Source organism: Acipenser ruthenus, unplaced genomic scaffold, assembly GCF_902713425.1.
Source record: "Acipenser ruthenus unplaced genomic scaffold, fAciRut3.2 maternal haplotype, whole genome shotgun sequence".
NCBI classification, from domain to species: domain Eukaryota; kingdom Metazoa; phylum Chordata; class Actinopteri; order Acipenseriformes; family Acipenseridae; genus Acipenser; species Acipenser ruthenus.
In genome coordinates, this window is record NW_026708051.1 from 138,040 (window position 1) to 152,028 (window position 13,989).

The 13,989-nt window shown below is 45.5% G+C and overlaps 1 protein-coding gene across 1 annotated transcript; it reads left to right on the forward strand.

The window, feature by feature from the left end:
- The first annotated feature begins 489 nt into the window (after positions 1–489).
- LOC117410082 (brain-specific angiogenesis inhibitor 1-associated protein 2-like protein 1) lies at positions 490–12,831 on the forward strand. The gene is made up of 14 exons (XM_059019700.1): positions 490–1,746; positions 2,705–2,780; positions 2,980–3,066; positions 4,262–4,323; positions 4,983–5,054; positions 5,377–5,514; positions 7,354–7,506; positions 7,779–7,967; positions 8,266–8,809; positions 9,120–9,318; positions 10,015–10,080; positions 10,432–10,606; positions 10,838–10,878; positions 11,101–12,831. Exons 1-14 carry the CDS (start codon positions 1,699–1,701, stop codon positions 11,168–11,170), a joined length of 1,920 nt encoding a protein of 639 aa, XP_058875683.1. The 5' UTR covers positions 490–1,698; the 3' UTR covers positions 11,171–12,831.
- Positions 12,832–13,989: the final 1,158 nt, after the last annotated feature.

The window sequence follows — 13,989 nt, forward strand, 5'->3', positions numbered from 1 at the left end:
AGTGTGTGTGTGTGTGAGAGAGAGAGAGAGAGAGAGAGAGAGAGAGAGAGAGAGAGAGAGAGAGAGAGAACAGGAGAACAGGCGTTTAGTGGAAGTATGTGTCTGGGGGGGATGTGTGTCAGTTCCTAGTGAAGAGACAGTCCAGACCAGATATATTAATATAGAGAGAGGAGGGATACTGTTAGTATTAAGAAAAATTCTTTGTCTGTATATTTGAGTTGGTTATGCCATGTATGTGCTTTGGCAACACAATTATTTTTATTGTCATGCCAATAAAGCCAATTTGAATTGAATTGAATTGAATTGAGAGAGAGAGAGAGAGAGAGAGAGAGAGAGGGAGGGAGGGAGGGAACTGGCGTTTAGTGAAAGTGTGTGTGTGAGAGAGAGAGAGAGAGAGAGAGAGAGAGAGAGAGAGAGAGAGAGAGAGAGAGAGAGAGAGAGAGAGAGAGAGAGAGAGAGAGAGAGAGAGAGAGAGAACAGGAGAACAGGCGTTTAGTGGAAGTATGTGTCTGGGGGGGATGTGTGTCAGTTCCTAGTGAAGAGACAGTCCAGACCAGATAAAGCAGTGGGTGAGGTTAGAGAGAGACAGGGGGTTTAAATTGGACAGTCACTCGCCCCCTTTCTTTTGTCCAGGGCCGCGACCCTCTATTCTGTATATATGGAGAGCGGTGATTGGAGGGAAGTTGAATGGACTAGCCTCCCTTTTTGGCTCTGTCATTAAGCACCGTTATTCCAGATTCATTGTTATTCAGGTCGAGCGCTTTTCAACGCTGCAGCGTCGCCTCGGTTTAGAGTCTTTTAGTGGACGACGCTGACCGGCTCTGGATGGAGAGGATATTGCTGAACTAAAATACGAAAGAGAGAAAGAAAGAAAGAAAGAAAGAAAGAAAGAAAGAAAGAAAGAAACGTTACCTGCTTTTGTCGAGACTGTATAGGGTATCGTATAGAGTGGATTACACAGCAAAATATAATTATTTTAAGGACGCAAGGGAGAGATATCGGGGTTGCAAAAACGGAATGCATCTTGAGAAAATGCATTTTTTTTAATTGTTTGTTTTAATCAAGATGCAATTTAATCATTAAAGAAGCGCGGAAAAGCGTATATGTGTGTGCGTTATGTTGACGGTTTTATAGTTTTGTAAGAATCATAAACAACTACACATTTTCATTAATAATAATAATAATAATAATAATAATAATAATAATAATAATAATAATAATAATAATAATAATAAGGTGGCAATAGAAGTTAATGTTTAAAAGAAAAACGAGACGTTTTAGCAAAAATAAAAATGTTAAAAAAAGATAAGTGATCATTTGTTCTTAAACAATGAATAAGGCAACTTGTTACTAAATGCGCGCGCGTGTGTGTGTTTAAATATCGGTAAAGCAGGTTTAAGACTATGAGATATAAACGCGTTGTATTGTTTAAAATAATTTAAATCATTTTCACATCAACTAGAGTCTGCGTTATTAAGACAACAACTGAACACAGGACGGAGAACCCAGATATTTCAGACATTTGCATAAGAATTTTAAAAAAGGATTGCATTATTTTAAGGCCGTTCAGAACAAGCATAGCCAAACTTTTTATTTTTTTTATTTTTATTAAAACATTTTGTTATCGTAAAAAAAGAGTCATTCTGTCCTCCGGGTTATATCTGTACAAAATCAGCCGTCGGCAGAATAGCAGCTACCATGTCCCGATCTGACGAAGTAAACAAAATGACAGAGAACGTGTACAAGGTAGGTGTCTTATTATTATTATTATTATTATTATTATTATTATTATTATTATTATTATTATTATTATTATTATTATTATTATTATTATAATAATAAAATCTTTATATCAAAAGTACTGTAAGAAATCATTGAAACACCCTGATTTACTGAAACGTTTGAAAATGTACTTTTGACTTTTTAAACTTTGATGTCAGGGGTGGGAATCAGACTCCTATCCCACAGCAACGTCACCCAGTCCAGGTTTTACTACCAGCTTGATCAGCCCCCAGTGTGTCTAGGTAACAAGCTCAGGTGTGTCTTATTATTAAACTCGCAGTGAAACCAGGACTGGATCACACTGCTGTGCAGCGGGAGTCTTTTTTCCCATCTCATAAAGGAAAGAAACATTTTTATATGAAAACACCTCAGGGTGTGAGGATTTCAATCTCCGCTCAGTAATCAGTGATATTGAAACAACAGGCGCTCCGTGTGTGAAAATGTGAGACCGCTTTGTGCTTTAATCAGGCATCTTAAACACTCTAATCTACTTCACTGGCAGATAATGTGAGATGCATGATCAGAGCAGGTCAGAGCTGGTCAGGGCTGGTCAGAGCAGGTCAGGGCTGGTCAGGGCTGGTCAGGGCTGGTCAGAGCAGGTCAGAGCAGGTCAGGGCAGGTCAGAGCTGGTCAGGGCAGGTCAGAGTAGGTCAGGGCAGGTCAGAGCTGGTCAGGGCTGGTCAGAGCAGGTCAGGGCAGGTCAGAGCTGGTCAGGGCTGGTCAGAGCTGGTCAGGGCTGTAGTCTGCTCTGATAAACAGTGATTCAGGCATCATCATAAGGTTAGGCCTGGTTCAAACTGCCCTTCTTCTTCGATTGTGATCTTGTCCACTCTCAGAGAAAGGAATAAACAGCATCTTTATCAGCACCGGGACCCCACTTGGACTCTGAGTTTAACATGAAATTAACTTTTTTTTTCCCCAGGTAATTCTTGAGCAGTTCAACCCCGGTCTAAAGAATTTCGTCATTATGGGAAAAAATTATGAGAAAGCCTTAACTGGTAGGTACAATTGTGTACATATGTCATGCAAAAAGATTTTAATTGAATGGGGTGTGTGTGTGTCAGTGTCTGTGTGACACCGTGTGTATGTATGTGTGTGGGGGGGGGGATGGGGTGGGGGGGCTGTGTGTGAAGAAATGTGAATTGTTGCTGTTGGTGTTGTGTAGACAGACAGACGAAGGTGTTTTCGGTTTATTAGGGGTCTCTCTGGCTGCTAAAGGATATTTCGATGCTCTGGTCAAGCTGGGAGAGCTGGCCAGCGACAGTCAGGGATCCAAAGAGTTGGGTGAGTCCATCTGTATGGAATGATTTCTTCCTCTTCTAAGTATTAGTATCGGAATATAATGTGCCTGTGTGTGTGTGTGTGTGTGTGTATATATATATATATATATATATATATATATATATATATATATATATATATATATGTTATACAGTCGTGTGCACCTGTATTAGAACACACTCACATGGCTTCTGTAGTTTTGATTTGTTTTGCATATAAAATCAAACCACTTGAACTGAACTTCTTGGAAAATTGTCAGGCAAATTGGTGATTGTCTCATTTAACTGACAACTTGAATAAGCCACACGTGAAATTCATTTCAAACAGTCAGAGAAAAGGAACACGGAGCCACACACGCGGTCAAACGCAGGAGACTTTTTAGAAGCTGTTTAAGACGCCTGATAAAGCACAAAGCGGTCTGACATTTTCACACACAGGAGCGCCTGTTGTTTCTATATCATTGATTACTGAGCGGAGATTGGAATTCTCACACCCTGAGGTGTTTTCATGCAGGTAGGGTATATAAAGGATATCAATGACACATCTGGAGGTGTTCCAGTACATTTTCACACGGCTGTATGTAGAATGTATTGTTTGTCGTCCTGCCTCTCTTTCTCTTTCTCTCTCTAACTCCCTCCCCCACTCATAAAGCTGCAGACTGACCCAATCACACCATGTGATGTGAATAAACCCAGAACAATGGACACTCTCTCAGTACCCCCCCCCCCCCCTCTCTCTCTCTCTCTCTCTCTCTCTCTCTCAATCCCTTAAAGATGCATTACCCACAATCCTCTTGCAGTACCACTCTCTCTCAGTACCCCTCTCTCTCCCACTTTCTCTCTCTCCCTCTCCCTCTTTCTCTCTTAAAGATGCATTACCCACAATCTTCTCAGTGCCACTCTCTCTCTCTCAGTACCTCTCTATCTCCCTCTCTCTCTCCCTTCTGTTCCTCCACATCCTTCCATAATAGAATAAAAAGAAATCAATTCTCTCCCTTAAATCCTGAATTTGACACTGCAATATAAGTTCTGTGTGTCAGTTTGTTTGAATTACTGTACTGTACGTTTCTAAAGAGCTAAAACGTGATTTCTGACCACAATATTCTTACAAAATCAGTAAGAACTGTCTACGAATAAAAAATAAGTGCCGAGATACAAATTCAAAGCGAGCTTGTTTAATCTGTGACTGTTTCTTTCAGGAGACACACTTTTCCAAATGGCCGAAGTTCACCGACAAATTCAAGTGCAGCTGGAAGAAGTGGTGAGTCTGTCTGTCTGTCTGTCTGTCTGTCTGTTGGTCTGTCGGTCTGTCTGTTGTCCGTGTGTCTGTCTGTCTGTCTGCCTGTCTGTCGGTCTGTCTGTCTGTCTGTCTGTCTGCCTGTCTGTCGGTCTGTCTGTTGTCCGTGTGTCTGTCTGTCTGTCTGCCTGTCTGTCGGTCTGTCTGTCTGTCTGTCTGCCTGTCTGTCGGTCTGTCTGTTGTCCGTGTGTCTGTCTGTCTGTCTGTCTGTCTGTCTGTGTGTCGTCTGTCGGTCTGTCTGTGTGTCGGTCTGTCTGTCGTCTGTCGGTCTGTCTGTGTGTCGGTCTGTCTGTCGTCTGTGTGTCTGTCTGTCTGCCTTTCCCCTCTCTCTCCCCTCTCCTTTTCCCCCTCCCTGCTCTCCCTCTCCCTCCTCTCCCTCCTCTCTCTCCCCTCTCTTCCCCCTCTCCCTCCTCTCCCTCCTCTCCCTCTCTCTCCCCTCTCCCTCCTCTCTCTCCCCTCTCTTCCCCCTCTCCCTCCTCTCCCTCTCTCTCCCCTCTCCCTCCTCTCTCTCCCCTCTTTCCCCTCTCTCCCTCCTCACCTTTTCTCTCCCCTCTCCCTCCTCTCTCACCCCCTTCCTCATCTCCCTCTCTCTCTCTAACGCAACCCTTCTTTTCTGTTCCCAGTTGAAACTTTTCCACTCTGAGCTGCTTTCCCAGCTGGAACAGAAACTTGAGCTGGATCTGAAATACCTGACGGTGAGTGGAGCCTTGAGTCTCGAACTCCAGTGATCCAGTGCTGGGAAATGTGTTTAAGAAGACCTTGTTTTCAATACAGTCATGAATGAAATCATTGTTTTTTTGTGTACAGGTTTAATTAGGCTATGTTAAACAATGATTACAACATGTGTTTGTTTCAGGGTTGTAAAACTCTAATTAGCTCAGAGGGACCAGAGGATAAGAAGAGATTTATAATATACTGCACCAAAAAACAGTATTATATATATATATATATAGGAACATAATTTAGATATTTTATTTAACTTCATGTAAGGTGTTTGCTTCTCTGTCTCTCTTTCAGGCCACTCTGAAGAAGTACCAGGGAGAGAGGAGATCAAAATCAGACTCCATCGAGCACTGTCAGTCTGAGCTCAAGAAACTGCGGAGGAAGAGTCAGGGGAGCAGGCACCCCCAAAAATACGGGGACCGAGAGATGCAGGTGACCCCAAAGATATGTGTGTCTGCGTCGTCCTGACATTCAAATAGAGCCACAGCTGCAGACTATATTAAAGTCCTGCTATAACTCTCTCTCTCTCTCTCTGAATCTCTGCCATTGTGTTAATGTTCCCATCGCTCGCTTGCTCTCTCTTGAATACACACTCCTTCACTCTCTATACAGCCAGGATTAGAGTGAGGAATGTGAAAGCCGTCTCAGCTGAGGGGGGAGAAGAGGGAGGGAAAGGGAAAGGGACTGAGGGATGAGATAAATAGAGGCAGACGGAGGAGAGCTGTTTGTTTAGGATGCTTCCCACTTTGTAACAATAGGGGGATTTCATATCAGGAAGGAGAGCAGGAAAGGCAAGGGTGATGTCACGTCCTGTCACACACAGCTGTGGCCAAACAAAGCAAGGGGAGAGAGAGAGTGAGAGAGAGAGAGAGAGAGAGACAGAGGTGGGGGAGAGGGAGAGAGAGAGACAAGAGGAGAGAGAGAGAGGGAGAGAGGAGAGAGGAGAGAGGAGAGAGACAAGAGGAGAGAGAGAGAGATCAAGAGAGAGAGAGATCGAGAGAGAAGAGGAGATAGAGAGAGGGAGAGGGAGATGGGAGAGAGAGACAAGAGGAGAGAGAGTTCGAGAGAGGGAGAGGATGAGAGAGAGAGAGGGGGAGAGAGGAGAGAGGAGAGAGAGAGACAAGAGGAGAGAGAGATTGAGAGAGAAGAGGAGAGAGAGAGAGAGAGAGGGGGAGAGGGAGAGAGGAGAGAGACAAGAGGAGAGAGAGAGAGATCGAGAGAGGGAGAGGGAGAGGGAGAGGGAGAGGGGGAGCGGGAGAGGAGAGAGAGAGGCTGTGGTTTTGATTTGCTGTGCATATGAAATCAAACCACTGGATCTGAAAATCTTGTCTAAAAATTGTCACAATAGGCAAATGAGCGATTGTCAGACATGCAACTCATTTCAAACAGTGAGAGAAAAGGAACACGGAGCCACACACGGTCAAACGCAGGAGACTTTTTAAAACACAAAGCGGTCAAACATTTTCACACACAAGTGCCTTTTGTTTCTATACCAGTGATGACTGAGCGGAAATTGAAATTCTCACACCCAGTAGAAAGGCAAGCTTGCTACCTCGTTTTTGGTCAAGTCAAGAGAAATTTGATCTTTAGTTTTTTTTTTCAAATCTTTCTTTTCTGTCTATTGTGTCCCCATTTTTCTCTATGCTGCTCTGTTCCCATGGAAACGGTTCTTGTGAGTTCCGGGAACTAAGGGGAGGGGTTTGGGTTAATGAAAACACCTCGGGGTGTGAGAATTTCAGTTTCTACTCAGTAATCAGTGATATAGAAACAACAGGCGCTCCGTGTGTGAAAATGTGAGACCGCTTTGTGCTTTAATCAGGCGTCTTAAACCTCTTCTAAAAAGTCTCCTGCGTTTAACCATGTGTGGCTCCGTGTGGATGTCCTGCGGATGAGATGTTAAATCAGTGTCCTATTAGAAGTGACTCTGCAGATAACGCACTGTTCACAGCCTGCCTCTATAAAGCGATTTGTGATGGTGATCCACTATGAAAGGCGCTATATAAAAATAAAGATCTATCTATCTATCTATCTATCTATCTATCTATCTACCTATCCATCTATCTCTCTCTATATCTATCTCTATCTATCTATCTCTCTCTATATCTATCTCTATCTATCTATCTCTCGCTCTCTAACTATCTATCTATCTCTCGCTCTCTCTCTATCTATCTATCTATCTATCTATCTATCTATCTATCTCTCACTATCTATCTATCTATCTAATATATGCCTCTGCTGTATAGAGATTCCTGTCTCTGTGTTTCTTCCCAGTTCGTGGAGTTGATGAGCCGACGGCAGGGGGAGTTGGATCAGCTGGTTGCCGCGGGTTACCGCTCGGCGCTTACGGAAGAGAGGCGGCGCTATTGCTTCCTGGTGGACCGTCAGTGTGCCGTCACCAAACACTTCAACATGTACCACAGCAAGGTGCGGTCAAGCATGGCCGCCATTGCCATCAGAACCTAGGGCTATCCTCCCGCTGCACAGCAGTGTGATCCATTCCTGGTTTCACTAGGAGTTTAATCATAAGACACACCTGTACACACTGTGGCTGACCAAGCTGGTAGTAAAACCTGGAACTGATCAGACTGCTGTGCAATGGGAGTCTTATTTCCATCTGCGGGTGTGTTAGCAGTTCTCCGATCTTATATGAAAAGTAATATTTCTGTTTTGAAGTTGCAGTTCCTCTTCCCTACCAGGTGAGGGAGCTGCTGTCTCAGAAGCTGTCTTGCTGGCAGGCGTCCTGCTCCCAGCCCACCAGACTGCCAGAGAGAGCGTTGAACCTAGTGCGGCAGACTGCAGCCGGCTCCGGGAATGCTGGGATAGCCGAGGTCCTCCGAACTGCTAAACTGGGAAACACAGCAGCCCTGGAACTGGGAGGAACTCATGTGAGTGTGTGTTACTGGATCTGATGGGGCCCAATGGGGGACTTGCAATTTGATGTTTACAGATTGTATTGAGAATCCTTGGTTGAATTTGTTCCTGGCTGTACAGCTGTGGACAAAAGCTTTTGCATCAACACCCTATAGAATGAACACATTTTGTTTCATAAAGTCGAATGAAACCTGCTGAATAATGTTATGTTAACATATTGAATTACACACCGCTTCGTAGTTTTCCATATACTTAAATGTCGTTGTGTATCTGTCTGTTTATTTCTAAAATGTCATCTCTCTCTCTTCCCAGAGGCTCTCTGTACAGGAAGTCCCGCCCCTCCCAAATGGCGCCGCCCACCGCAACCGAGGAAGAGACACGCCCACTAACAACGAGCCATCCCATAATTCCTCCGCCCCCGCCTCTCGTTCCCAGACACCGGTCTCCCATCATGGACCCCTTCTCTCAAGTCTTTCCAATCCCCACAATCCGCCTCTTTCTGTAACCCCAAACACCATGGTTACCCACAATGCACCACCCTCATCTCAGAATAGTTCCCACAATGCAACGCTTGCCTCGCATCTGTCGGTTACTCATAACCCGCCTCTATCCAGACCACAGAGTCCTCCACTATCCCACAATCCTCCAGTCTCACGCTCCCACACCCCACTGGACAGTCAGATTCTGGTAGAAGAAAGGGAACGTTTACCTCCTTCCCATGAGCCCCCTCTCACTCAGCACCTCCCTCCTCCAGTGTCCTACAATCCCCCTCTGCTCAAGGCCAACGATATCTATGCCACCAGCACCCTGCCACTGCCGCGGAAACAAGGAATCGAGGCTAGACTGCATTTCCTGGGTGAGTTTATTTGGAAACACGTCCTTTTCATTTTTAAATTTGTTTTTCTGTGTTGCTTTTCTAAACGTTCCCAGTGTTTTAGATCAGACTACTTCACCTGGTCGGCTGTTACTTGCATTTATAACGCTCTGTGTAAAGAAAGGGCTTCCTACCTTCTGTTCTAAACTCTACTCGGCTTCCATTTCTGCCCTCTTGTTCATCTCTCTGTGGTGAATTTGAAGCAGTGTCCAGGGTTAACGTTATCTAGACCATTTATGATTTTAAAGACTTCAACACAATCTCCCTCTGCTTCCCTCTCTCTCTCTCTCAGGAGGGACTCTGCCCCGTGTCTCTCCCTCCCATCCTTCTCAGGTCCTCGCTCTCTTCCCTCACTCTCCTCAAGGGGGTGGGCTGACAGAGGCAGTGGGCGGGGCCTCGTTACTTCACTTCCTGCCCGGAGACACGGTCGCCCTGCTCATCTCGGAGCCGAGGGACGGCTGGCACTACGGAGAGAACGAGAGAACTGGCAGGTAAACGAGACGGGCAATAGTGCAAGGATAGCGCATCAGCTGAGGATCCAGTGACGAGGTGCTGAGGTCAGGAGAGTCCAGTGCAGAGCAGGAGGGGGCAGATCCAGAGATCTGCAAGTGCAGTCTGGTTAAATTGAGTAATCGATTGCTAATTAAACTTGGCCCCTATGTATAAAAGAGCCTGGATCGGTTTCGAAAGTGGGTTCAGAGTTAGAAGGATAGCTGCCTGTGTCTTTTGCTTAAGAAAAGGGGTTTCTTGGAATTTGATTGTATTTGAGGAATCATCAATACAAGTGCCCAATGTTCTGTTGCAACTTAAATCTGCTTTTCCTGTTGAATCCTGCTTTCCAACCTGTTAAACCGAAGGAACAGGGACCCGATCTTTCAGGAACAGCGGTGTCTTGAAACCTGGTTCCAGGAGACCCCCGTCCAGTGGGAGACCAAGTTTGAGGTTTGCTGTATCAAACCCGAGTCTCCCTGCCTGGTGCGCCGCGCAGTGTCGTGAAACCCCGTCTCCTCAAAACCAAGTTCCAAGCCTCAAAAGTAGCTCTGCGTTCCTTCAAACTTTACAGACTCACTACGGCAATAGTTAGACCTTTCAGAGTAATCAAGGGATCCAGGGTGTACCAGGAGAGAATGCCCCCACACCAGGGTCATGCCAAATCCAATCTCTCTCTCTCTCTCTCTCTCTCTCAGGAAAGGCTGGTTCCCATTTTCATACACTCAGCCTATTCAGAATTCCCCTGACAGTCCAGACCCGAGGTGAGTCTTTCCTCTCTCACCCCACGCTGCTCGCTGCTTTTCTTTGCGCCCGTTTCCTCTCTGCTTCCCTTCATTCCGAACTTTCTGTTGTTTTTGTAGGGCGCCATTTTGAATCACAACTCTCTCCAATGGGTTTGCAATTCAATAGAAAGTGTGTGAGCGAGCAAGCTTGATTCAGACCATGGTTGCAATTAACCCAAACTCTCTCTATCTCCCCTCTCTCTCTCTCCTCTCTCTCTCTCTCTCTCTCTCCTCTCTCTATCTCCTCTCTCTCTCTGTCTCTCTCTCTCTCTCTCTCTCTCTCCTCTCTCTCTATCTCCTCTCCTCTCTCTCTCTCTCTCTCTCTCTCAGCCCCCCTCCCCCTGTCTCGAAGCTGAGTGGCAGCGTTGGGAACCTTGACAAGATCGGCACCACAGGATCAAACCACGTGAACGGGGAGGAGGGCGAAGACGGGTACACCCCCCCTCCTAGAGTTAGTACCTTCCGACCCAGGCCCTACAGCATGATGAACCCAGACATCTCACAGGTAAGAGAGGGGTGGTAACTCAGTAATGGAGTGCGGGAGTATTTAGGACAGGGAGCCAGTTGTGTTGGTGATTATGAATCGCGTTATTATCGTTATTGTTCTGTGACAAGTTGTCCTCCGGTAGCAAAGAGGATAACGCAGTCATGAGAGGAAGAGCCACGCGGGTACACAGCTGGATTTATACTGGAGATCAGACCCTTAACTGGTGTTCACTTCTCCTCTGGTTTACAGCTAGTTGTCGATTTTGGAACAACAACATCCTCGCCAAACAGGTAAGACTAAATCAAGCATTCTCACCCTCTCCTCTCAACCTTCCATCCTTCCCATCCTCTCCTCTCATCCTTCCATCCTTCCCACCCTCTCCTCTCATCCTCTCATCCTATCCTCCCTCCTTTTTGCCTATCAACAGGATTTGGCCAAATGCTCATATTGATTATGGTATCTCTCTCTCTCTCTCTCTCTCTCTCTCTCTCTCTCTCTCTCTCTCTCTGAAGAAACCCGTTTGCTCACGTGCGTCTCAGAAGGACGGTCACTAACGATCGCTCTGCGCCCCTCATCCAATGAGACGCTCCCTGTGCCAGGATCCACCAATCACAGGACGGGCACGACCATGTTGTGTTTTTCTGTGTTCTGTTGGGGTTGGGATAAATGTTGCTTGTATTCCAGGCTGGGGAAACTAGGGGTGGGGGGTCAATTAGAACGTAGTACTGTTTTTTTTTTTTTTAGAGTTACTTGGTGTAACGGGGTGGAGACTGGGCACGAACCTGCGAGCGTCTTTACCCACAATGCAAATCTTTGCCTTAAGGAATGCAGTGATCGGAAACAGTTTCCTCTGTTTTCCACCGGGGGCATCGTGTTTCCACTCTGCTTGCCCCGTTATCTGCGCCCGTTCTCTCTCTCTCTCTCTCTGTGTGACGAAGTCCTTTGTCTCCACCATTGTCCTTCCTAAGAGGGTAGAAACTGAACAGGAGGTTTATAAACCTAAAAGACTTGCCAGTGTTTCAAAAGAAATCCTGGGTTTTGCGTGGATGTTATTATTTATTTCTTAGCAGATGCCCTTATCCAGGGCGACTTACAATTGTTACAAGATATCACATTATTTTTACATACAATTACCCATTTATACAGTTGGGTTTTTACTGGAGCAATCTAGGTAAAGTACCTTGCTCAAGGGTACAGCAGCAGTGTCCCCCACTGGGGATTGAACCCACAACCCTCCGGTCCAGAGCCCTAACCACTACTCCACACTGCTGCCCAAGTTGCTGGAAGGATTGTGCAAGTGAGTAAGAAGGATTGAAGGGTGATGCATTTTCTAGAGGGTCGGCGTGGGGGGTGCAGGAGATTTTCCGGGAGGGGTAGAGAGAGGAGGATGGGGGTTAGATAGGATGAGAATGTGATGAGAGAGGGGGGAGATGTGAGAGAATGAAGGAGAGCAAAGTGAAGAGGAGGGAGAGGGGCGCGGTGCGGAACGTTTGAGAAGCAGTGTTCTAGAACTCTGTAAAGAACACTTGATGATCGAAACTGAGCTGGGGTCAAAGTTCAACGGAGTTGAACGGAGCGTGTATTAAACATTCCATTAACTAACTAATTTTGCCAAAAAAATAAATAGTATTTGCAAACACTGTATTACAAAAAGCATTATTTTAAATACATATATTTTATGGGGTTTTTTTGTTAGGAGTAGAAAAAACAAATGCTCACTAAACCTGAAATGAATCGATTGTATTTGCCCAGGTTGGAAATCCAGAAGCACTGTAATGCTCATCGTATCTTTCTATTACTTTTAGATGGATCTGTGATTTCTGTTCAAACGGGTGTATTGCTAACTGTGTATTTGAATAACTGGTTCAGAAATTGAGATTTTCTATTAATTGTGATTATTTTTTAAGCTTACTGGTCTTCACATTGCATCTACTTTTATCATTTCACACACAGGGCAGGTTTACTTAATCAGGCTTTAGTTTAGTTTAGTTTCGTCTCTTCACTTTGTGGCCTCAGGGCCAGCACAGGTACATCTCAATAGTGAAACACTAATACAAAGAGAGGCTCTTTTTATTTTGCTTTAATTAATTTCTTTTTTTCTCTAATTAATCTTTCGGGCTGATCTTAATTCCAGTGGAAATGACGCCCGGTTGAATCGGACTATTTGTCTTTTTGTAGTAATGCAAATATCTGATGTAAATGGAATGAAAAATAAAAACTAAAAATACATTTTAGAAAAATCAGAGTTGTTGTGTTTTGCTGGGTGGTGGTGGTGTGTGTGTTTTGCTGGGTGGTGTTGTGTGTGTGTTTTGCTGGGTGGTGTGTGTGTGTGTTTTGCTCGGTGGTGTTGTGTGTGTGTTTTGCTCGGTGGTGTGTGTGTGTTTTGCTGGGTGGTGGTGTGTGTGTTTTGCTGGGTGGTGTTGTGTGTGTGTGTTTTGCTGGGTGGTGTGTGTGTGTTTTGCTGGGTGTTGTGTGTGTGTTTCGCTGTGTGGTGTTGTGTGTGTGTTTTGCTGGGTGGTGGTGTGTGTGTTTTGCTGGGTGGTGGTGTGTGTGTGTTTTGCTCGGTGGTGTTGTGTGTGTGTGTTTTGCTGGGTGGTGTTGTGTGTGTTTTGCTGTGTGGTGTTGTGTGTGTGTTTTGCTGGGTGGTGTTGTGTGTGTGTTTTGCTGGGTGGTGTGTGTGTGTGTTTTGCTGTGTGGTGTTGTGTGTGTGTTTTGCTCGGTGGTGTTGTGTGTGTGTGTTTTGCTGGGTGGTGTTGTGTGTGTGTGTTTTGCTGGGTGTTGTGTGTGTGTTTCGCTGTGTGGTGTTGTGTGTGTGTTTTGCTGGGTGGTGGTGTGTGTGTTTTGCTGGGTGGTGGTGTGTGTGTGTTTTGCTGGGTGGTGTTGTGTGTGTTTTGCTGTGTGGTGTTGTGTGTGTGTTTTGCTGGGTGGTGTTGTGTGTGTGTTTTGCTGGGTGGTGTGTGTGTGTGTTTTGCTCGGTGGTGTTGTGTGTGTGTTTTGCTCGGTGGTGTGTGTGTGTTTTGCTGGGTGGTGGTGTGTGTGTTTTGCTGGGTGGTGTTGTGTGTGTGTGTTTTGCTGGGTGGTGTTGTGTCTGTGTGTTTTGCTCGGTGGTGTTGTGTGTGTGTTTTGCTGGGTGGTGTTGTGTGTGTGTGTTTTGCTGGGTGGTGTGTGTGTGTTTTGCTGGGTGGTGTTGTGTGTGTGTTTCGCTGTGTGGTGTTGTGTGTGTGTTTTGCTGACTTGTGTACATGTTTGGACGAAACATTGCCATACTTTCCACTCACAAAGCATTGTCCCCTGGAGGTAACTATAGTTCTTCCCGAGGGGTTTAGTTTCTTACAATGAGACGAGGTCTGCAGTCCAGATTTGTCTTATGAATCAGTCAAGTAAGAAAGCTTCATTTTTAA